We start from the raw sequence: 23196 nt of genomic DNA, 5'->3' as shown, positions 1-23196 counted from the left end.
TATTTAAGGAGTGAATGTGAAAAAGCATTATGCCATTGTGGTGGTGGGGGCGTGGTTAGGCTCAGCTGTGGAGGAGTAGGGGGCGTGGTTAGGCTCAGTTGGGAGGGAAGTGGGGGCGTGGTTAGGGAATAGGCCTGATTGGCCTCAGCAACAATATAGTTTTGTTATATTCATTAATAGATAATCTCTCTGTATAAAATCAAGTGGTTGTTCTACTCAGTGTGATTGACAGGAGAGATGATCAGAGGAGCAGAGTTTTTACCACCATCATTAAGACTTGGACCAAAGAGTGGGAAGAGTTTCTCAGTGAAGCAGCAGCCAGTAAAGGAGTAGATAAGAGCTGCAGCATCAACGTCATAAAAGGAGACCAGACCCTCCTCATAATCCACCAACACCCCCACCTTCTGAGGCTGAGACTTCAGAGAGAGACGGACTGAAGGGCCAGCAAGAGCTGAGTACTCATTCTCATTCCTCAAGCATATCACCCAGACACCTTTCTGAGGAGACGCTGTGATTAATCCCTTCCTGTTGATGGACTCTCTCATCACTCCTAAAGTCCACTTAGTCTTTCCTTCAACCTGAACCTCGTAGTAAAATCTTCCTGAAGAGAAACTCTGCTTTGCTAAGACAATAACACAATAATCAAATCTCTGTGGATTGTCTGGAAGATTCTTCTTTACATCACCATGTGTAACTTGTTTTCCATCATCAGACAGGATGAGTTTGGGATGTGCTGAATCAGGATCAAGTGTCAGATCCACTGCAGACTGCTGGATCCCCTTCAGCTTGACGTCAAACAGCTTCTTCATCTGTTTACTGAGCGTCTCCTCCAGCTGGTTCACAGCTCTCATCACAGTCCCCTCATATGAAGGTGGACTGACTCTGACTCCAGCCCAGTTCTTGGTGGGTGGAGCAGCCTTCAGGGTCCTGAGGCTCTGGAGGAGGTGGAGGTGGTCTTCAGAGGGTGAGAGCTGCTCCACCTCAGTGCTTCTCTTCTTCAGCTCACAGATTTCCTGTTCCAGCTCTTTGATGAGGAAGTATTCAGATCCTGAACTGAAGGAAAAGTGACTCTACAGCTCCTCCTTCAGTGTTGATCCTCCTTCTGTGGCCCGTCGCCAACAGGGAGCGGTGGAGGAAGTAATGAGAACACAAAAGTAAAAGTACTAGTATCAATGTGAAACACTGATACTCCACTACTAGTAAAAGTCTTGCATTCAAAATGTCACTTCAAGTATTATCAGCCAAATGTACTTAAAGTATGAAAAGAAAAATGTTCCATGTCAGTGTTTTATTATGTTATCAGATTTTTCTGGAATAATATTCCTGATGCATAAATGTGTACATTACACTTTTAACTCCTTTATATGCTGTTGGTTAGTTTAATCTACAACAACGCATCATATTATAAAAGATTATCATATGTTTGTAGATTGCTTGCTTGTGTCTTTCTGATTCAAACTTCTGACGTTTCTCAAGCTGAACTGATCTTTTAAAAAATATTGTTCTTTGTTCTGACCATAAACACACAGACACACACACACACATCTTAACAACCATCTTTTTTCTTTTTTTTGTGAAAGCTTTTTATTCTGAAAAGATGAATTTCAACATATAAAATCAGTCCCCGGCGGCTGCGTGATCTCGACGTGTCGCTGATCCTCTGTAACAGTTTGTTCCTCAGACTGCAGCTTCTTCACAGGAGAAACACGGAGCCCAAACAAACTTTGCTGTCGTCACATGTAGAAAAAGTCAAAACCTCACAGAGGATGGAAACGATGGCGACGCGAAGTCAAGGATGGTCCGGTGGCGGCGTCCTCATTGGGCGCCCTTGGAGCAGCATCGGTGCAGGAACTTTTTGAAGAACTTCCTGAACTCGGTGTTGAAGACGGTGTAGATGACGGGGTTGAGGGCGCTGTTGACGTAGCCGAGCCACGTCACCACGCTCATCAGGGCCGCTGGGACGTGGCAGTCCTGACAGCGAGCTCGCATCGTGTGGAGGACGAAGAAGGGAGTCCAGCAGAACAGGAAGGCACCTGCAGGAGGAGGAGGAGGAGAAGACGAGTTTGTCTAGTAAGAAAGAAACTTTTCACCTACAACCAGCCTATTTAACCACGGATGGATTACTGATTCCTTCTGGCCTTCACCTACAAAATGTCACTCAAGAGACACGCACAAACCATGAAGAGACTCAAAATGACTACAAAGAACCATAAAATGACCAAAACAACTACAAAGAGATGAAAGAACAGCTTCAAAGAGAAACACGTCCACTACAAAGATACACAATACAACCACATATTACTTAAACAAAATGACTATAAAAAGACTACACCAACTATGAATAGACACAAAGCAACCACAAAGATACTAAATAACTACAAAGTGACACAAACAACTGCAAAGAGACTAAAACAACTATAAATGCATACAAAATAACTACAAAGTGACACAAAATAACTGCAAAGAGATACAAAACAACCACCAAGTGACATAAAACAATTACAAATAGACTAAAACAACTAGGAATAGACACAAAACAACCACGTGAAGCTCATAACAACTGCAAAGAGGAACAAAACAACCATAAAAAGAGGCTAAACAACTAAATGAATGCGTCTTGCTTGTAGGAGAGGTGGTGGGACCTTTTCCATGAACTGTGCCCAGAAGCCCATCGTCTCATAATCACGTATCTAACCCTGACCTAACTACCAATCTACTCCCTTGCATTCAGACCTAATGCCAGAATGCCACCTAATTGTCAGATTAGCTAATGAGGCACAGCTTCACCTTCCAACTGACCGACCAGCCTCACATCTCCACCAACTCGCTATCGAAGCACCAAGTTGCCTCCCTACAAAACGTCCTATCTATACCAAATCTCCTTATTTCTCAAGCTGTCAGCCTACCAACCGAAATGACAGAAAAACAGAAGGGTTTACTTCTAAATGTACTTTTCCTTTCTGAATGAGACGAGCACAACACCAAAGAGCTTCTTCAGATTCTGTTCATTCAGAAACCAGATCAGTTTGATTTATGCAAAATGTTTCATTGGTCAGACAATAAACAAGATATTTTCTTTGCATTGTGAAGCCCTTCTCTCAGGTTGCGTTACTGAACTATCAGAGCTAACGAAGCAGAGATTCTACCTGCTCACTGAAAATGGTGTCTGGCCAAGCTTTACGTAATAATTGGATTTCAGATTATGGAGCTGCGGGATTAGCTGCAGTGTGCCAAAGGGAAGCACTTCTACGTATTAGAAGCAACGCTGACTGCTAATAATAGGACGACCTTTTCTGACTGATGTTAGCGCCTCTGACCCGACATCAGAGGTGGAGGTGAGGCGTTCAGGTAAGCCCAGACTCTAACCCGACATCAGAAGTAGAGGTTAGGTGTTCATGTATCCACAGCCTCTGAACAGAAGGCAGAAGTGGAGGGGAGGTGTTCAGGTACCCCCAGACTCAGAGGTGGAGGTGAGGCTCCATGCTCTTTGTAGAATTGCACAAAGTACCGCTGCCTTTCTCGTCCCGTTTGAATAAATTCTGGCAAAGTACAAAAGCGAACAGGGGTCCAATGTTTACATGAGCGCCTGATTGAAAGTGTTGCACCTTAGAAGCAGGTGAAGTTGTGCCAGAACCTCCCGATACCCGTCACATATGTAGCTGAATTCAGGATCCTTTAAATTCAGGATCATCACATTGATGGTGGCCTTTCTTGGCTAGGATTGGCCAGGCGCTCATGCTTGCTGAGAAACCGATGACGAGATGTGTTCAGGTCCTATGACCTGACCAATGGGCTATCTTGACCCTAACTACTCAAGGTCAATGCTTGACCTTAACCAATCGTCTCTGCTTCAACCAGCTACACATGCTGGGTCTTACCAAGAAATACAGTGGGAGTCATAGACTGTATATAAGAAGGGGAGTCATCGTGACGTCACCTGTTGTTTTGTGGACTGATGTTTTGAAGCCTTGAGTTCGGCCATCTTGGATTATGGCCGTCGCCATGCTGTTTGTTTTGCAACCAACGTAAATTACCATAGCAGCGACCTGTCAATCACAGTAAGCCTGCCTAAAGCATCCCCCGCTTTATGGTCTGTTTGACTCTAAATGACCATAATTTACTAAATGAACATCACGCTGTATTGAAGAAGACTTGAAACTAGAGAATGAGACCAAAAACTAATGTTTACAATGTTTACTGAGGGAATAAATCAAGAGAAGTAGAGTCATTTATATAGACTTCTATACAACCAGAGGAGTCGCCCCCTGGTGGTCAGGAGAGAGTATGCAGCTTTAACACATGAAGCATAGACTTCTATACAACCAGAGGAGTCACCCCCTGGTGGTCAGGAGAGATAATGCAGCTTTAACCCATGAAGCATAGACTTCTATACAACCAGAAGAGTCACCCCCTGGTGGTCAGGAGAGAGAATGCAGCTTTAACCCATGAAGCATAGACTTCTATACAACCAGAGGAGTCACCCCCTGGTGGTCAGGAGAGAGAATGCAGCTTTAACCCATGAAGCATAGACTTTACTTGGCAGAACAGGAGGTTGCCGCCTGAGTGGGATTCATAATTGTGCGTGGCAGTGATATGAATGCTAAACAATGCATAATGCTTGACAAGTGCAACTCTTTCCTTTCATTTTTCAATACAAAAATTGATAGAATTTACAGCAACCTGAAGACCTCACCCGCCCTTTCCATTTCTCCACCCCCTCTCCCCATATTCACCCCTCAGCCCCTTTCTCAGTTCTCCCCTTTGGAGCTCTCTTCATTCACAACAGGAATGAGAAGCTCCACCTGTATTCTGGATCCCATACCATCTACTCTCACCAAGGAATGTCTCCCGGCCATCGCAACACTCATCATATCAATAATTAACTCCTCCCTCAACTCTGGCTCAGTCCCCGACACACTTAAACTGGCTGCTGTCACCCCCATCCTCAAGAAACCTGGACTCGACCCTGAGACCATGAGCAATTTCCGGCCCATCTCAAATCTTCCCTTCCTGTCAAAAATACTCAAACAACTCAAAACTCACCTCATTTCCAACGATCTGTTCGAGCCATTTCAATCTGGTTTCCGCTCACAGCACCGAAACAGCCCTTCTCAAAGTCACCAATGACCTCCTCCTCTCCTCAGACTCTGGCCACCTCAACATTCTCCTTCTCCTGGATCTCACTGCAGCCTTTGACACCATCAACCACAACATCCTTCTCTCCCGCCTCGAATCGTCCCTCAACATCACCGTAACTGCTCTCTCCTGGCTCAAATCATATCTAACAAACAGACAACAATTTATCAGCATCAACAACTGCACCTCCTCCACTGCTCCTCTGTCTCAGGCGTCCCCCAGGGTTCGGTGCTTGGTCCTCTTCTGTTCATCCTCTACCTGCTCCCTCTTGGAAACATCATACGTCATCACGGTCTCCTCTTCCACTGCTACGCTGATGATGTCCAGCTCTACATCTCCACAAAAGCCATTACCACTACTACTCAGTCCACTCTGACCAACTGCCTCACTGACATTAAATCATGGATGCAAACCAACTTTCTCAAACTCAACTGTGATAAATCGGATATGATCATCATCGGCCCCAAATCTCTCACCAAAACCAGTCACAACTTCTGCCTCACCATTGACAACTCCACTCTGTCTCCCTCCCCTCACATCCGCAACCTCGGAGTCATGTTTGACAGCAACCTCTCATTTGAACATCACATCAAACAAATCACCAGAACCTCCTTCTTCCACCTAAGAAACATTGCCCGTCTCCGCCCATCACTTTCCTCATCTGCTGCTGAAACTTTAATCCACGCCTTCATCACCTCTAGAATTGATTATTGCAATAGCATTCTTTATGGCACATCTTCCAAAATCCTAAACAAACTCCAATACATCCAGAACTCTGCTGCTCGCCTGCTCACCCAGTCCCGTTCCTGTGATCACATCACCCCTGTTCTCCAGAGCCTTCACTGGCTCCCCGTCCCACAACGGATTCAATACAAAATCCTTCTCCTCACTCACAAAGCCCTCCATAATCAGGCCCCCTCCTACCTCACCGACCTGCTCCACCACCACACTCCATCAGGCCCCCTCCTACCTCACCGACCTACTCCACCACCACACTTCATCCCGTCAGCTCCGCTCCTCTGATGCCGATCTCCTGTCCATCCCACATAGGACCAGGCACCGGACGTGGGGGGACAGAGCCTTCTCCATATCTGCCCCCTCCCTCTGGAACTCTCTACCCAAACCCATCAGAGACTGCACTGATCTTTCCTCATTCAAATCGCAAATCAAAACCCACCTGTTCAGAACTGCTTTTAATGTGTGATTGTTTGTTTTTTGTTTTCTTTATTATCAGGGTCCGAGCGACTTAAAAGTCCCTATTTATTTGTTTTATTTGTTTTACCTGTATTTTAGCTATTCTTATTTATTTATTTTTAGCTTTTAGGATGTTTTAATTATGTAAAGTGTCTTTGAGTATTATGAAAAGCGCTATATAAATTAAATGTATTATTATTATTATTATTATTAAACAGGAAGTGAACTCACCCACAACGACAGGAAGCACCTTCATGGCCTTCCTCTCCCGGCTGTTGATCTTGGCCGTCGTCCTCCGGCGAGGGTCCGGGTTGAACTTGATCTCGTTGAAGCTGACAGTCGGCACGGGGCCGTCCCTGTACCCTGGCGAGGGGAAGGGCTTGTCCGCGGACGGGAAGGCGGGCGGCTCGTCTTGATTATCCATCGGTTCTCGCTCTATGACGGGCGGCAGCGGCGGCGGCAGCGAGGCCAGCGGCGGCAGCGAGGCGGCGGCCTCCTGCAGCTTGCGGCAGGCCTGGATGCTGCTCTTCAGCTTGGCCTTCCGCGCCTCCTCCCAGCGCCGCAGGCCGCGGAACATGCCGCAGTACAGCAGCAGCATGATGGGACACGGGATGAAGAAGGAGCACACGGACGAGTACAGGACGTAGTCGTCGTTCTCCAGTTTGCACTCGGTGGGTTCGCGGCCCGGCACGTTGTTGATGCCGAACATGATGGGCGAGGCCACCGCCAGGGCCACGATCCAGGTGGCCCAGAGCAGCACCGCCTGCCGCAGGTCCACGTGCTTCCTGTTGTAGTTGAGAGGGATTAAGACGGCGATGAACCTGCAACAAGCGAGGGAGATTTTATGATTGGCTGCACCTGAAATAACAGACAGCCTGGAGAAACTGGGGGAAAAATGGATTCATGATAGTCATTTAAAATGTGTGTTCGTGTTTATGGCATTTCCTTAGAAATAACTGCACAAATTTAAGTTTTAATGACCGTGTCCTTTCTTTCCTGTCAAACCTTTCATCTTCGGAATAATAATAATCATAACAATTATTATTATTCATCTGTATTCATGCAGCAGCTTTCATACACCGCTTGATAAAACAAACAAAAATAAAACAGCAGGCACTTTAAACAACCGTTAACATATACCAAATATAAAAAGAGCAGTTAAAAAATAATAAAATAAAAAGGAATGAAAACATCCACCAGACCGTTATTCAGTCTCAATAAATCCTTCTAACCTCGTTCCCAAATGATTCAGATTCGCAGAGCTTTTTTTTTTGCATCGCAGCCGGAACTAATAACTAATAATAATTCTAATAATGAACCATGCATCCTTACAGAAATTAATAAAGCTATTAGTTACAGTTCAAAAGTACAGGTCAAAAGATGTTTTTTGAGGTTACAAACATTGTTGTCCCACATTTGATAGAAAATGAGTTTTCATCTCATAACAAATCGTTGTAGTTCAACACTAGTTTGTACAAGTTCTGCTACATATCATTTGTATTGGCTGCATTCTGCTAGCTATTTAGTCGTATATATATATATATATATATATATATATATATATATATATATATATATATATACGACTATACAGTTTAACACCTGTGATAAAGCAAAGTGGAGGTAAATAATAAATGCATCCAGACATGAAAGCAGAGTTCTGTTCGGTACTTTTAAGTGTCGACCTGCCTCCCTGTTGCTGATTGGCTCAATCGTTAGTCCCCCGTCGCGCTCATTGGTCGATTCCGAATCGAGAAGCCGCTGTTTCCTGTCACAACGCCGGACTAATCGGTGTTGACTCAAACTCTGGTTTTCATGGATTAAACACATATGATGTTGTTGGTTGGGGAAGTTTTGAGGTGCAGATCGGTTATGCTAAGCTAAGCTAACTGTAACTTCCTTTCCCTTTTACCTGGATCTTGATCGGGAGCAGCAACATGTGGGACGAGGACAGACAACCTCCGAATGACCTCTTTGACCTTCAAGAAGCAAACTGAATAGCGGTCTCTTCCTCCAGAGCCCCCCCCCCCCCCCCCCCCCCCCCCCCCCCCCCCGGCTCGGCCCTTGGGCCCCTGGTCCTGCGTAGTAATCCGTGTAGTAATCTGTCCTCGAGCAGGTCATCAGTCACTCTGCGGTTTAAACCCATCCGACCTGCAGAGGGACTTCCCTGCAGACCTTCAGGATCTGTTCCCGGGCCGATGAATTATTCAGCATCTTAAACCTCAAACTGCTGCCAGCTGCTACAAAAAGCTTCTGTTCGTCACCATCAGTCCACGTTAGCTCCCCTGCCTCCCTCAGTCCACGTTAGCTCCCCTGCCTCCCTCAGTCCACGTTAGCTCCCCTGCCTCCATCAGTCCACGTTAGCTCCCCTGCCTCCCTCAGTCCACGTTAGCTACCCTGCCTCCATCAGTCCACGTTAGCTCCCCTGCCTCCCTCAGTCCACGTTAGCTCCCCTGCCTCCATCAGTCCACGTTAGCTCCCCTGCCTCCATCAGTCCACGTTAGCTCCCCTGCCTCCCTCAGTCCACGTTAGCTCCCCTGCCTCCATCAGTCCACGTTAGCTCCCCTGCCTCCCTCAGTCCACGTTAGCTCCCCTGCCTCCATCAGTCTCGGACGTAATTGTATTTATCCGGAGACGCGACATCTAAGGAGCCACTCCGACGTTCATCCGTCAACCTCCGCCCGAGACTTCGGATGATCGCATCGCGTCGAGCTAACGAGTGAAAGCGGGCCGTTCATCATTCTGCTTTTAGATCTTTTTAGAGGAAACAGACACAAAATGTCATCGTCGTATTTCCACATGAGTGGCGAGACCGTCTGACCCCCGACGACCTTCGGATGGAGAGCAATTCTGGTTTGATTAACGCCGCTCGACCCTGAACCAGACGGGCGATTAAACGCTCCGGTTAGGCCGCGGAGTCTGTGAGTTGCGGTTGAACTTTGACCTCTTCAGTGTCCTCTGGTATTCCTGCGTGGGTTTTTGTTTGTGCTGCAGATTTGCATCTTCACTCTAGAAAATTCATGAAAGACAACTCTGGTAAAACCTTCACTCGGATGAGTTTAAGTGTCTCGACAACTGTGAGATGCATTGATTTGAAATGTGCTGCACACCTTCATGTCCCTCTCAGGTGAAGATTTTGACTTTTATTTGCTCTTAAGAATTGAGTCAGACAAAACTTGTTTTTGACAAATTGTGACAGACCAAGAGAAGTTATATAAAGTCTGTTCTCCTTTAAAAAGAATTACAGTAATATTTAATTTATTTAATTAATTAATTAATTTTATTTTGATTTTTTTTAGTTTTACTTGAATAATGCAAAGTAGAATTGCAGTTTATGAGACAGTGTATATATTATTTTGTTCTCTGAAATTAGCCATTTTGTGTTAAATTAGAAATTAGCCATTTTGTTTAATGGATATTTTTTAGTTTTTGGTACTTTAAGTATATTTTGTTTAATTAAAGTACAATTTAAAATGCAGGACTAATTGTGCAGGTGAGCACTGACCTGCTGTATTGCTGTGTGTACCTGTGCAGGTGAGCACTGACCTGCTGTATTGCTGTGTGTACCTGTGCAGGTGAGCACTGACCTGCTGTATTGCTGTGTGTACCTGTGCAGGTGAGCACTGACCTGCTGTATTGCTGTGTGTACCTGTGCAGGTGAGCACTGACCTGTCGACGCTGATGGCGCACAGGTTGAAGATGGAGGCGGTGCACAGCATCACGTCCATGGTCATCAGGCCGTCACAGACGGTGGTGCTGAGGGTCCAAACGCCGTCCTGGAACTGAAAGGAACGTCCACTCACACTCGGCACAAATATATAAATGAATATGCAAATGAACCAAGTGAATGGCACATAATTAATAAAAGATACTACAATTATAACATCATATTTGGAAGAAAAAAGTCAATAAATAAAAAAAATGCACACGTGTGTTAAATGAATGAATTCATTATTCACAAATAGACAAATATAAATAAATACATACTTACGGATTTAATAAATCATATAAACAAATAAATATTTACAAATAAATCTAATATAATAATTCATTAAAAAGTAAATTCTTTAAAAATCAGGATGATGTAAAAAAAAATGCATTTATGCAAATTAGACTGATGTGAATAAAATACTTCATTGAACATATGAACACAAAATAAATAATAACAAATAAAAAAAACTACAAATATGACTTATGCAGACTTTAGTCATAAATGCTCTTTACAAATCACTTACTTTGACCCAAAAACATGGATCTATAAGATAAAGTGTGAAGAGGAAACAACGTGATGAATACATGAAACACGACCAAGAGGACAAAAGCATGAAGGGAAAATAACAAACATGGACTCTTTGTCATTGTTGTCATTGTTTTCCTTAAATCCACTGATATTTGTGGGGCCCCTCGGTTTGACCTCTGACCCCGAGAGCTGAGCCGACCTCTGGAGGGATGCACGGTGTCTGTCGGTCGTCTCCATCGGTCTGTTTGTGGTGAAGGTTAATTAATCAACGAGAATAAAGCAAACAGTAAATGATATTAATGATGAGATAATGAGATGTCCGTGTCACGCCGCCGCTCAGTGATGTCACAGAAGGGGGCGGAGCTTCCCCTGAGGGTCAGCGGAAGTTCAGAGCAGAGAGTTAAAGGGACAGTTCACTGACTTTAAAAAAACATGTTGGTCCAAACACTCCAATAAAAAAACTGATAATAATTTAGGATTGATGAAAATACAGAGAAACGACATTATACAGAGAAATACCCCATAAATGCATAAATAACTAAATAATACAAGAGAAAGAGGTGAATGAATACACGACTGCGTTGATACATAAATTATAATATTTCATATATTATTATGGTGGTCTTATTGGGCTATCTGCATGGTTAAAAGATTTTATAATTTTTTTTTACTTTGAATAAAAAAAAAAAAAGCATGAAAGCAGCATTTTCACCTTAACTGTAAAAAAAAAAACTAAAATCTTTAAATGTATTTAATCAATTCTTCCTCTCAAAGGAAACAAATGTAAGTTCTTAAATATACCAAAATATATATTAATTAATTAATCGCCCCCTTAAAAAACGATAATTAAAGCAATCAAGGTATCCAGTTTCGTAGCGACAGCTTCCTGCCGACTAAATATCTGAATTATTATTTTTTTGATGACAACCTCCGCTCAAGGTCCATTTATTCGTGTGTTCCTGGAGCTCTTGAAGGTAAACACACGGTCTCCATCCGCAGATGGAAGCGGCGGTGGAGGTCGCCGTGGAGGTCGTCCCAGAGGACGCGGCGTGCTCAGAATGTAATGGGGGTTACGCGGCCGGTGAGGAAACCGCTTCATCTGCCCCGAAGAGCCCTCGACGGCTCCGGAACCAGTGGGTGAGTGGACCTCCACGCACGGCGGCTTTGAGACAACGTGCACAGGAAGCTGTCGAGAGGAGGTGATTAGCAGGTCTTTGACCGTTCGGAGGTCAACCTGAAACTGACGGCCTTGAAAAGCACGGAACGGATCCCCCGCTCGGCGGAAAGCAAAAAGTAGTAATACCACAGTTTAGAAGTACTTTGTTACGAGTAAAAGTCCTGCATTCAGTAGTAATACCACCGTTTAGAAGTACTTTGTTACGAGTAAAAGTCCTGCATTCAGTAGTAATACCACCGTTTAGAAGTACTTTGTTACGAGTAAGAGTCCTGCATTCAGTAGTAATACCACAGTTTAGAAGTACTTTGTTACGAGTAAGAGTCCTGCATTCAGTAGTAATACCACCGTTTAGAAGTACTTTGTTACGAGTAAAAGTCCTGCATTCAGTAGTAATACCACCGTTTAGAAGTACTTTGTTACGAGTAAGAGTCCTGCATTCAGTAGTAATACCACAGTTTAGAAGTACTTTGTTACGAGTAAGAGTCCTGCATTCAGTAGTAATACCACAGTTTAGAAGTACTTTGTTACGAGTAAGAGTCCTGCATTCAGTAGTAATACCACCGTTTAGAAGTACTTTGTTACGAGTAAGAGTCCTGCATTCAGTAGTAATACCACCGTTTAGAAGTACTTTGTTACGAGTAAGAGTCCTGCATTCAGTAGTAATACCACAGTTTAGAAGTACTTTGTTACGAGTAAGAGTCCTGCATTCAGTAGTAATACCACCGTTTAGAAGTACTTTGTTACGAGTAAGAGTCCTGCATTCAGTAGTAATACCACCGTTTAGAAGTACTTTGTTACGAGTAAGAGTCCTGCATTCAGTAGTAATACCACCGTTTAGAAGTACTTTGTTACGAGTAAAAGTCCTGCATTCAGTAGTAATACCACCGTTTAGAAGTACTTTGTTACGAGTAAGAGTCCTGCATTCAGTAGTAATACCACAGTTTAGAAGTACTTTGTTACGAGTAAGAGTCCTGCATTCAGTAGTAATACCACCGTTTAGAAGTACTTTGTTACGAGTAAAAGTCCTGCATTCAGTAGTAATACCACCGTTTAGAAGTACTTTGTTACGAGTAAGAGTCCTGCATTCAGTAGTAATACCACAGTTTAGAAGTACTTTGTTACGAGTAAGAGTCCTGCATTCAGTAGTAATACCACAGTTTGGAAGTACTTTGTTACGAGTAAGAGTCCTGCATTCAGTAGTAATACCACAGTTTAGAAGTACTTTGTTACGAGTAAGAGTCCTGCATTCAGTAGTAATACCACAGTTTGGAAGTACTTTGTTACGAGTAAGAGTCCTGCATTCAGTAGTAATACCACAGTTTAGAAGTACTTTGTTACGAGTAAGAGTCCTGCATTCAGTAGTAATACCACAGTTTAGAAGTACTTTGTTACGAGTAAGAGTCCTGCATTCAGTAGTAATACCACAGTTTAGAAGTACTTTGTTACGAGTAAGAGTCCTGCATTCAGTAGTAATACCACAGTTTAGAAGTACTTTGTTACGAGTAAGAGTCCTGCATTCAGTAGTAATACCACAGTTTAGAAGTACTTTGTTACGAGTAAGAGTCCTGCATTCAGTAGTAATACCACAGTTTAGAAGTACTTTGTTACGAGTAAAAGTCCTGCATTCAGTAGTAATACCACCGTTTAGAAGTACTTTGTTACGAGTAAGAGTCCTGCATTCAGTAGTAATACCACAGTTTAGAAGTACTTTGTTACGAGTAAAAGTCCTGCATTCGAAAATGTCATTTAAGGTGATGAAAAATGAGCCTTTTGCTGTTATGGAGTATAATGTGAAAAAGGTATAATAGTGTATAATAATCACCCTGAAAATTAGCCGTTTATAGCATAGCATAGCTTATAGCAACGTAAGTACTCGTATTGCAAAATGTCCCATTTAGGAAAAATATATGTGAAAGTTATACATATGTGTGTATATATATATATATATATATATATATATATATATATATATATATATATATATGTATATAAATATATATACAGTATATATCACCCACTTGCTGGACTTTCACAGACATATATATATATACATGTATATATGTATATGTATATATATATATATATATATATATATATATATATATATATACATATATACATGTATATATATATATGTGTGAAAGTCCAGCAAGTGGGTGATATATATATACATATATACATATATATATATGTATATATATTTCACCCACTTGCTGGACTTTCATATATATATATATATATATATATTAATAATAAATGTCCTTAATATTTAGGTGAGTGTTCAGGGTGAGAGCAGAGAGAGTAACAATACGAGTACTGTGTACTTAAATACATTCTCCAGGTACTTTACGGGAGTAATCTGCTATACTTTATACTTTTATTCCACTACACATCGGTACTTTTTATTACATTGTTTTTCCTTTGATAATTATTATTAATAATAGAATAATATTCAATATAATGAACAAATAAACGATGGCGTATTATTATCGGTTTAGGTTCAACTTGTATTGATCCACTCGGGGTTGATTCACAAGCATGAATATAGAGTAATATATAAAGAATATAATATTAATTAAAATTAGCTCCACAGTTACAAGCTGCAGCATTAAAGCGTAAACAGTTATAACCCAGTAATATAATGCATATTATTGTGAAGTAATGATACTTTATGTGGTATCGCTATACTTTTCCTCACGTTGTGTGTTATTTATTGTACCTATATATTATATTTATAGACATGTGTTTTAGGGTTCTTATAGATTCCAAATAAAAGCTCTTAATTCATTCAATTTTGACTTGCTACTAAAATAAATCAATAAAGATCTGGTCATAAGGTCACAAGATGAAAATATACATGTTGAAAAAAAAAGAAGTGTAACCTTAAAATCACCAATTTAGCCAAACTGGATGTTGTACTGAATGGTTTATGGGATGTTTAAGGTGCAGCACCTTTAATTTATACATTAAAACACACGTTTTTTGTATGACCTTCGTGCTATTAAGTTCATTTTGAGAGGTTTCTTGAACCATTTAAAAACAGTGTACACCATTAAAAACACCTTCATGTACTGAGCTGGAAAACAACACAGAGATATTAAAAATAACATCAGTTTAATGGTTTTGGTCAGCAGCAGTGAGGGGAAGTCATGCACCTCTTAGAATATACTTCATTTAATAATTAAAGAGTTTAAAGGGAAGTGTTTTGTTCTCCTTACAATCCTTTAATAACACCTTAAAGATAAGTATTGGAGCCCTTCGATACAGATGCTTTTAAGGGGTTTAGATAAGGCTTGTTCTACCTTAATGGACACATTAAGGGAACTTAAGGGTTATTTGGGTCATTCTTAGAGCATAACAAAGTAACCCTTCCTCACCTCGGAGTAGACGAAGAGCGGCAGCACGAGCACCGCGAGCATCAGATCCGACACCGCGAGGCTGACGATGAAGTAGTTGGTGGTGGTCTTCAGGGCCTTCTCGGTGAACACGCTCAGGCACACCAGCAGGTTCCCGCAGATGATCACCACGATCAGCAGCACGCCGAACAACAGAGCCGGCACGTTGTGTCCCCTCGCGGCCGCCTCTGGAGCCGCCGCCGCCGCCGCCGCCGCCACCGCGCTCAGGTTGGTCGCCATCTCCGCGGCGGCTCCTCCCGGTCCGTCCCGGTCCCGAGCCACAGCAGCGGGGCTCTCATGAAGACCGGGCCGGACTCCGGTCCCCGCGCTGTTGTGGTCTCATCCTGCAGTCACACGGAGTCAGGACTCGAACCTGCAGCTCCAGCGCGCTCCGTGCGCACTTTACGCAAAGCAACTCCGCGTAAAACGGGCCGTCCGCAGGCGGAGTCGGTTTGTATCTACCGGATAAAGACGCGCGTGCACGCCCCACTAACTCATACCTGTTAAACAAGTGGTCATAAAGTTCTGCTTGTCCTCTCGAGAGACAGCATGGTGCGTTGTGAAGGTGACCAAACGGATCACACGCGCATTCGAAACCCTCAAATCATTAGAAGGTGGAGGAGGAAGTCCATGTCTCCTCTTGCTAAAAGCTCCGGTTGAAGAGCGGCGACCAAGCGGGGCGTCTCTGCGCTCAACCCGCGGTGAGTGCGTCGGGCTGCGGGTGCGTTGGGCTCCTCCTGCAGCCTGCTGAAGGCCACCGGGGCCAAATTAGCCGATTAAAGCCGCTTATCGGCTGCGCTTTGCGGTGTCCTTCAGTCCTTGAGCTCCATTGGGAGACAGCCCGTCCATCTGACTGCCCGTCGGCCTGTCTGTCCGCGCGCACGAGCGCGTGCGTGTGTGTGTGTGAGAGGCAACGAGCGCCCGCTGCAAAAAAAACATCCACGACTTTATTGAACATTTAATTAAAGAGGACAGAGGAGGCGAATATAGTACACAGTATAATATAATACGGAGTGTATATATATCTATATATCTATATATGAAGAAACATAAATCATGTGAAGAGGCCACTTGTGTGTCATTTAGATTTTAAATCAAGTTTAAACCAAAGCATCTTTATACCTTCAATAGTCGTGGAGAGATTCGGAGGTTTGCACATGTTGACATTTCTTGCAGTGTAGAGTGAAGGACTGTGGGTTACACTGAGCAGAGGGCTGCAGGGTCACAGGAGGAATACCCCCCCCCCCCCCCCCCCCCCCATCAGAGAGCAAACCGCAGGAATCCTCTGCTGCTGTTTAGTCTCAACATCTGGATTTCTTTAAATCAAGAGATCGTCACATCATGGAGGCGGATGACACCCCGGGTGAAGATAGAAACCATTTTCTTCATGTTGAGGACATGGTGCAGTCACATGACCTCACCAGGTGAACACTGTCTTGGTGCAGAGGTCAAACGTACAGAATGTGTACACATGCATCCACTCAAGTGACAGGTAATAAAGGAACAAGCTGGTTCATGCTTTTACCTCAAATTGTCCCAAAGTATTAGATTCAATTGAAATGATTATTTAAGGATGTTTATATGTCATTTTAATGCTGCCGCTGCTCTCCAGTTTGCTTCAGGATTCAACAGATGCTTAAACATCCTCCTCTTCCTCTTCCTCCTCCTGCCTGTGGCTGAGAGCAGAAGGAGCAGAGTGAAGAAAAGAGGAGGGCTGCTCATTGCTGCTTGGTCTCATAATACGTTTTCCTCTTCAGCAACGTAAACAGCTGCTGTTCGGGCGTCACCGTTCACTTTTCTTCCCAGAACCTGACATTTCAAAAGAAGGAGGACCTGCAGACCCGATGTCGTTATTGATTTTCTATCAGGTGTTCTCTGAATCCAGTCGTTTGGGTCTGAAGGTTGTTAGGTTGTAGTGGATTTTATATATATTTGCACATGTAGATAAGAGAAGTTTATGTTTTAAATTAATACATAAAGAAAGATATGATAATTAATTTGGGATATTATGAGGAATATTCTGGAGGAATGTATTATGAAACATGAGAGAGGATCACTGTTTTATTATTCTGTTTTAATGACAAATGTAATGATTAACTGTATGATGCATGGGAATGAATGAATGTTTTATTGTTTAGACAATAGTTAAAATGGATGCCGATTGAAACCTAATGTGTTGCTTTTATTCGGAAGGCAGGATAATGGGGTTTTATTGTGAAGGGGAACTTCCTGTCCTTGACCGGAAGAGTGAGCTTTGACCCCGCTAGTTTTACTAATTGGCGTAGCGAACAGAACTGCGGCATCCTTTGAACTGACCAATGGAACTAACCTTTAGGTGTGAATTCATTTGCATGACCAGACTAATAGCCGAGCATTTGTTCTGGGGACATGGTTCTACTGGTCTGGGGACATGGTTCTACTGGTCTGGGGACATGGTTCTACTGGTCTGGAGACTCGAGACAGCCCCGGTCTGTGGCTCCCTGGGAGCTGCACTCCGTCTGTGGAGAGTTCCTCCTTTCTGGCCCCACGATCGTGAACGCTACATGAGTATTATCTTTGCCATTAAATATTGTTAAACTTTAACTCGAATCCTGAATTTCCTGCGGCCACGGGACCCGGAGCTTTGAACACGAATTTTACAAGGTGGTTTTTTAATTGGAGTCTTTGTTGTGATGATGGATCGGCCAGTCAGTGATGGAGCAGACGAACCTCCTCCTCTTCCTCCTGTCTGTGGAGACACTTACACAACCCCATTCATAATTCAGTCCTCCAGTGAAGGTGTGTAAACCGGGAACCAGACAGCTTTTGAGTCCTCGTCTCTCTGAATCTCTAAAACGGAGGTGATGAGTTCAAAAGTTAGTTCAACCCAAAGAGCCAAAGTTATGGAAAACACGATTTAACCAGACTTTTTCTTTAAAGCCATTGAATCCACTGAAGGTGCCGACCTCGCCGACCCATTGGATATCTCTCAATCACATACCGAACACCTTCAAGGACTCCTCAAGGACTCAAGGACCGGTGGAACCATCTCCAAGGCTCCTTACAAAGAGTTTCTCTTGAAGAGCCTCGAAGGTGGTTCCACTGGTTCCTCGGACCTTTCTAGCATTGAGGACGACGGCAGAAATCTTCTCAAGAACCTCTGCTGTGTCTCCAAAGACCCTAGAACCTTTTTAAAATACGCAGACGGTAATTAACGGCCAGTAGTTTTGTGTCTTAAAACTACATTTTTACTGACTGATGTTCTCTGTTGACATCTGCTGGTCATTTTTTCTGTATTTTCCCTTTAAAAAAATATTTTATACGTAGATATCTTCAATATCGAGACCACTGGGGGCAGATCCAGTTCCGAGATTTTATTTTTTAATGTTTAATGTACATTAATACAACAAAATATCTTTAAAATCAGGACTCTCACAACTTACAGAGTTCGAGATCGACATGCTGAGCTGAGCTAAAACTTAAAGTAATAACACAGGTAATTACAGTGTAATACAGTTTGTGATTCATTCAGGTTTATTTATATCGTCCAATTAAGAGAGCTCAAATAAAAAAATATATAAGCCTTTGTCAATAAAGATGTAGAACCAGTTTACAGCTGCGTGACAGTGTCCAATCCTGTGGTTGGAATTTGTGGTGGTGGGCGGGGCTTAGCTTCACACCAGGTGTCACCGATTGGCTGTTTAAGGCTCGATGAGCTGAAACCCGTTTGTTTAACTTGGGAGTTCAGTCTGAGGATTCTGCAACTTGTTTCAAGGACACAATGCGAGGTCATGTGACAGTGTATAACCCCCCCCCCCCTCTTCATGATGTCATCAGTCCTCCAGGCCGATGACGCCGTCGCCGAGCAGGAAGTGAGGTCGCAGCAGGGACAGGATGGGGCTCCGCGGGGCCCCGGCCAGACAGTACGCCTCGTCCACGCCCAGGCCGCGGGATCTCAGCGTCCGCAGGGCGACGCCGCAGCTCTCCCTGTCGCCGCTGGACGTCACCAGCACGATGCTGAGGGGGCTGTCCAACGCGCCGAACCGCCGCCGCATCTCGCCGAGCCGAGAGGAGAAACTCTGCGGGGGGGGGGGGAAAAAGAACTTGAACTACGCTTTTTAAAAGAAATCTCCCCCCGACGCTCAACGAGATCTACGGGTCAGGGAAAAGAATCTTTGATGGCATGTTAGCGGGTTAGCGGGTACCTCGGCGGCCGGTCGGCTCACCGGCGCCGGGCCAGCGTCGGGCCGGACGACGGCGTCCCCGCACAGCATTACCCTGAGCTGCTCGGACGGAGCTCCCTGCCGGTCCAGCAGCGCCGAGAGAACACCTGGAGACCAATGGCAAAGGAGGGTGACTCACCTTCTGACATCACATTCAAACATCATCAGAACACACAGATTTCTAGTTAAAATGAGCTGGAAAAAAAAAAGACAAAAAGTCGAACAGCAACAATAAAAGTTAAGATCAATATTTCAACATACCGACAAGTAAAGTGGAGTATTGGGGTCAGTGTGGGGCAACAAAGGGAGGTTTTGAGCACTAAAGGAATCCTTCACCCACAAAACGTTAATTTGTACATTAATTACTCACAACGTGTTAATGAAGAATTAAACAAACGAAGTCTTGATGAACTGAAGTTAATATGGGATGTGTTTTAACAGCAAAACCATGTAAAAACATCAGTTTCTTATCCCCAACTCAGTATTTCATGACCTTTTTTCTAAAGGTAACTAAGTACTTCCTGTGAAAACGACATTTATTTTGAAAAAAAAAACTGTGTGCATGTAACGAGCGGAAATTGACACGTGATGCTGAACGCACAAGAAATAAAGAGTGACTTCTTCGTAAGATATCGTACGAGGTGTTGAATACGTTGCACAGGTGAGTAACCGGTATGCAAATAGTCTTTATTGGGGGGTAAAGTGTTACTTTAAGTTGAATTTTGTTTTATGCTTTGGTGGTGCTTCATTTTATTGTTGTTTACATCTTTGAGCCGGAAAATCCTGACGTGGTTGAATAGGAAATGAGCTAACGACCTTAACAGAGAAAACTCAAGAAGAAGAAGAAGAAGAAGAAGAAGAAGAAGAAGAAGAAGAAGAAGAAGAACTTCCTGACCTTGCTGTGACGCCTGCAGCGCCTCGTTTCTGTCCGTCGACAGGAAGAGCTGCACGTTGTTTGTCAATAAACTCTCGATGAAATCCTCCTGGCTGGAAAAGCAGAACCGGCTGACTTCAAGACCTGCGACAGAGCGGCGATGACGTAATGTCTGGTTAACGTTACATTACCGTAATGTCTGGTTAACGTTACATTACCGTAATGTCTGGTTAACGTTACATTACCGTAATGTCTGGTTAACGTTACATTACCGTAATGTCTGGTTAACGTTACACAACCGTAATGTCTGGTTAACGTTACATAACCGTAATGTCTGGTTAACGTTACACTACCGTAATGTCTGGTTAACGTTACATTACCGTAATGTCTGGTTAACGTTACATTACCGTAATGTCTGGTTAACGTTACATTACCGTAATGTCTGGTTAACGTTACATTACCGTAATGTCTGGTTAACGTTACATTACCGTAATGTCTGGTTAACGTTACATTAACGTAATGTCTGGTTAACGTTACATTACCGTAATGTCTGGTTAACGTTACACAACCGTAATGTCTGGTTAACGTTACATAACCGTAATGTCTGGTTAACGTTACATTACCGTAATGTCTGGTTAACGGTACATTACCGTAATGTCTGGTTAACGGTACATTACCGTGATGTCTGGTGATGGTTAACGTCACATTACCGTGATGTCTGGTTAACTTCACATTACCGTGATGTCTGGTTATGGTTAACGTCTCATTACCGTGATGTCTGGTTATGGTTAACAGTACATTACTGTGATGTCTGGTTATGTTTAACGTCACATTACCGTGATGTCTGGTGATGGTTAACGGTACATTACCGTGATGTCTGGTTATGGTTAACGGTACATTACTGTAATGTCTGGTTATGGTTAACGTCTCATTACCGTGATGTCTGGTTATGGTTAACGTCTCATTACCGTGATGTCTGGTTATGGTTAACGGTACATTACCGTGATGTTTGGTTATGGTTAACGGTACATTACAGTGATGTCTGGTTATGGTTAACGTCTCATTACCGTGATGTCTGGTTATGGTTAACGGTACATTACCGTGATGTCTGGTTATGGTTAACGGTACATTACCGTGATGTCTGGTGATGGTTAACGTCACATTACCGTGATGTCTGGTTAACGTCTCATTACCGTGATGTCTGGTTATGGTTAACGGTACATTACCGTGATGTCTGGTGCTGCTGACGATGCGGGAGCTCTGCTGCTGTTGCTGGCTGTCGGTGGTGATCAGGACGACATCAAACAGCAGCGACTCAGCAGGATCTTTCTCCAGCAGACGTTGGTTCACTCTCTGCAGCGCCTGAGTTATGAACCGCATTAAGAATGTCCCTCTAGAGCTTCCATCTGACATTATTTTGTACTGTTCTTATAGTCAACAATGTTCATCTCTCAGTGCTTCTTGGTCCAAACCCATCGGTTCTTACCAAAGAGGTAAATCTTTTAAAATAACAGCTTCCAAGTATGCGTTTTACTTTTGTACGGAGCTCTATGGCACAGAGGAAGGAGCTGCATTAAATAATAAATACAACTATTTTACATACAGGAAACTAAGCTGGGTAACCATTTATCTCCACACACAAAGTTTTAAATGTATGTTTAATTCTGACCTGCAGCAGTGGGAAAGCCACGCCCACTCCGGACACGTCGTCATCGTCATCACCTCCGAACAGTGCACGAGACGTTACCGCGACAACCACTGCACCGTGTGCATCTTCCTGGAGGAGACACATGACACATGACGCATGACGCAGGACACATGACGCGTGACACATGACGTATGACGCATGACACAGGACGCATGACACAGGACGTATGACACATGACGCAGGACACAGGACGCATGACACATGACACATGACGTATGACGCATGACGCATGACGCATGACACATGACGTATGACGCATGACGCAGGACACAGGACGCATGACGTATGACGCATGACACATGACACATGACGCATGACGCATGACGCATGACGCAGGACGCAGGACACATGACACATGACGTATGACGCATGACGCATGACGCAGGACACAGGACGCATGACACATGACACATGACGTATGACGCATGACACATGACACATGACGCATGACGCATGACGCATGACGCAGGACGCAGGACGCAGGACACATGACGTATGACGCATGACACATGACGCATGACGCATGACATCTTCATCCAACAAACAATGCTGTGCGGCCTCATATCGCATGACGTGACGTGTTATCACTGTGCAGCAAACTGGTGCAGATATATCAGAGCTTTAAATTCACTTCCGTTGTATTATAAATTATTAGTTCCAGCTCATCAATTTATATACACTATAAATCAATTTAAATATAGTTTGAACTTTGTAAATAAATTGGTCCCGGTCCCATTTTTCCACCACTGTGACACACGTTTAAAAGCTCAAAAAGAGTTCAAACTTTCATGCAATAATAGATGTTTATGTTGTGGCCAGAGGGCACAGACACGTCTCGAGTTATATACGCTTGAAAGAAAAAGAGGAAAATGACCATAAAATACGTCATTATTTAAATGGTTTCTGGTGCAAAACTCTGTAAAATGGCATTGCGGCTCTTCTGCGAGTTGTGTGATCCGTCTTTGCAGAGGAGACGGTCCTGAAGACCCCCCCCCCCCCCAACCTCAGGTGAGTCTCACCTGCTTCACGTCGGTGTTCTGGATCGTGGCGACCATGTCTGCCTCTCCGCGGTGATAAAGAGTCTCGCGAGCTGAATCTACCGACATGTTGTAAGGTCTTTTAAATTATTACAGAACTGGCTGTAAAAACTAAAGTTTATTTTTGTTTAAGTCCCCTCCAGAAACAGAGCCGTGCCCGTTCCGTCAACAAAAGGTTCCGCCCATAGAAAGGTTCCGCCTTTACTGCAACCCGGACGTTCGTTTTAAGGGCG

The 23196-nt window shown here is 43.6% G+C and overlaps 3 protein-coding genes across 3 annotated transcripts; all 3 read right to left on the bottom strand.

The window, feature by feature from the left end:
• Nucleotides 1–210: 210 nt before the first annotated feature.
• Nucleotides 211–851, bottom strand: LOC117731946 (pyrin-like). The gene has a single exon (XM_034534524.1). It carries the CDS (start codon nucleotides 849–851, stop codon nucleotides 213–215), a length of 639 nt encoding a protein of 212 aa, XP_034390415.1. The 3' UTR covers nucleotides 211–212.
• A 964-nt stretch (nucleotides 852–1815) lies between these two features.
• drd4a (dopamine receptor D4a) lies at nucleotides 1816–15382 on the bottom strand. The gene is made up of 4 exons (XM_034534523.1): nucleotides 15125–15382; nucleotides 10000–10112; nucleotides 6562–7151; nucleotides 1816–2033 (listed from the first exon to the last, which is right to left on the bottom strand). The coding sequence occupies exons 1-4, from the start codon at nucleotides 15380–15382 to the stop codon at nucleotides 1816–1818; spliced, it is 1179 nt and encodes a 392-aa protein (XP_034390414.1).
• A 3098-nt stretch (nucleotides 15383–18480) lies between these two features.
• Nucleotides 18481–23181, bottom strand: LOC117732883 (cytosolic 5'-nucleotidase 1A). The gene is made up of 6 exons (XM_034536119.1): nucleotides 22946–23181; nucleotides 21888–21995; nucleotides 21445–21580; nucleotides 20240–20362; nucleotides 19327–19451; nucleotides 18481–19200 (listed from the first exon to the last, which is right to left on the bottom strand). Exons 1-6 carry the CDS (start codon nucleotides 23030–23032, stop codon nucleotides 18955–18957), a joined length of 825 nt encoding a protein of 274 aa, XP_034392010.1. The 5' UTR covers nucleotides 23033–23181; the 3' UTR covers nucleotides 18481–18954.
• Between the last annotated feature and the right edge of the window lie 15 nt (nucleotides 23182–23196).

The sequence above is a fragment of the Cyclopterus lumpus genome, chromosome 6, assembly GCF_009769545.1.
Source record: "Cyclopterus lumpus isolate fCycLum1 chromosome 6, fCycLum1.pri, whole genome shotgun sequence".
Classification (NCBI taxonomy): Eukaryota; Metazoa; Chordata; class Actinopteri; order Perciformes; family Cyclopteridae; genus Cyclopterus; species Cyclopterus lumpus.
Note: the sequence above shows the minus strand (reverse complement) of the source record. Positions and strands in the feature narration are given on the sequence as shown.

Excerpts from the sequence above, each read along its gene's own strand:
- LOC117732883 (XM_034536119.1), bottom strand. The coding sequence starts at position 23,032 with ATGTCGGTAGATTCAGCTCGCGAGACTCTTTATCACCGCGGAGAGGCA. Across the intron at positions 21,581-21,887 it reads TGGCTTTCCCACTGCTGCAG|GCGCTGCAGAGAGTGAACCA; the intron begins GTCAGAATTAAA and ends TTCATAACTCAG. Across the intron at positions 20,363-21,444 it reads CAGCAGCACCAGACATCACG|GTCTTGAAGTCAGCCGGTTC; the intron begins GTAATGTACCGT and ends GCTCTGTCGCAG.
- drd4a (XM_034534523.1), bottom strand. The coding sequence starts at position 15,382 with ATGGCGACCAACCTGAGCGCGGTGGCGGCGGCGGCGGCGGCGGCGGCT. Across the intron at positions 7,152-9,999 it reads TGCGCCATCAGCGTCGACAG|GTTCATCGCCGTCTTAATCC; the intron begins GTCAGTGCTCAC and ends CGCTTGTTGCAG. Across the intron at positions 2,034-6,561 it reads GGTGCTTCCTGTCGTTGTGG|GTGCCTTCCTGTTCTGCTGG; the intron begins GTGAGTTCACTT and ends CTCCTCCTGCAG.
- LOC117731946 (XM_034534524.1), bottom strand. The coding sequence starts at position 851 with ATGAGAGCTGTGAACCAGCTGGAGGAGACGCTCAGTAAACAGATGAAG.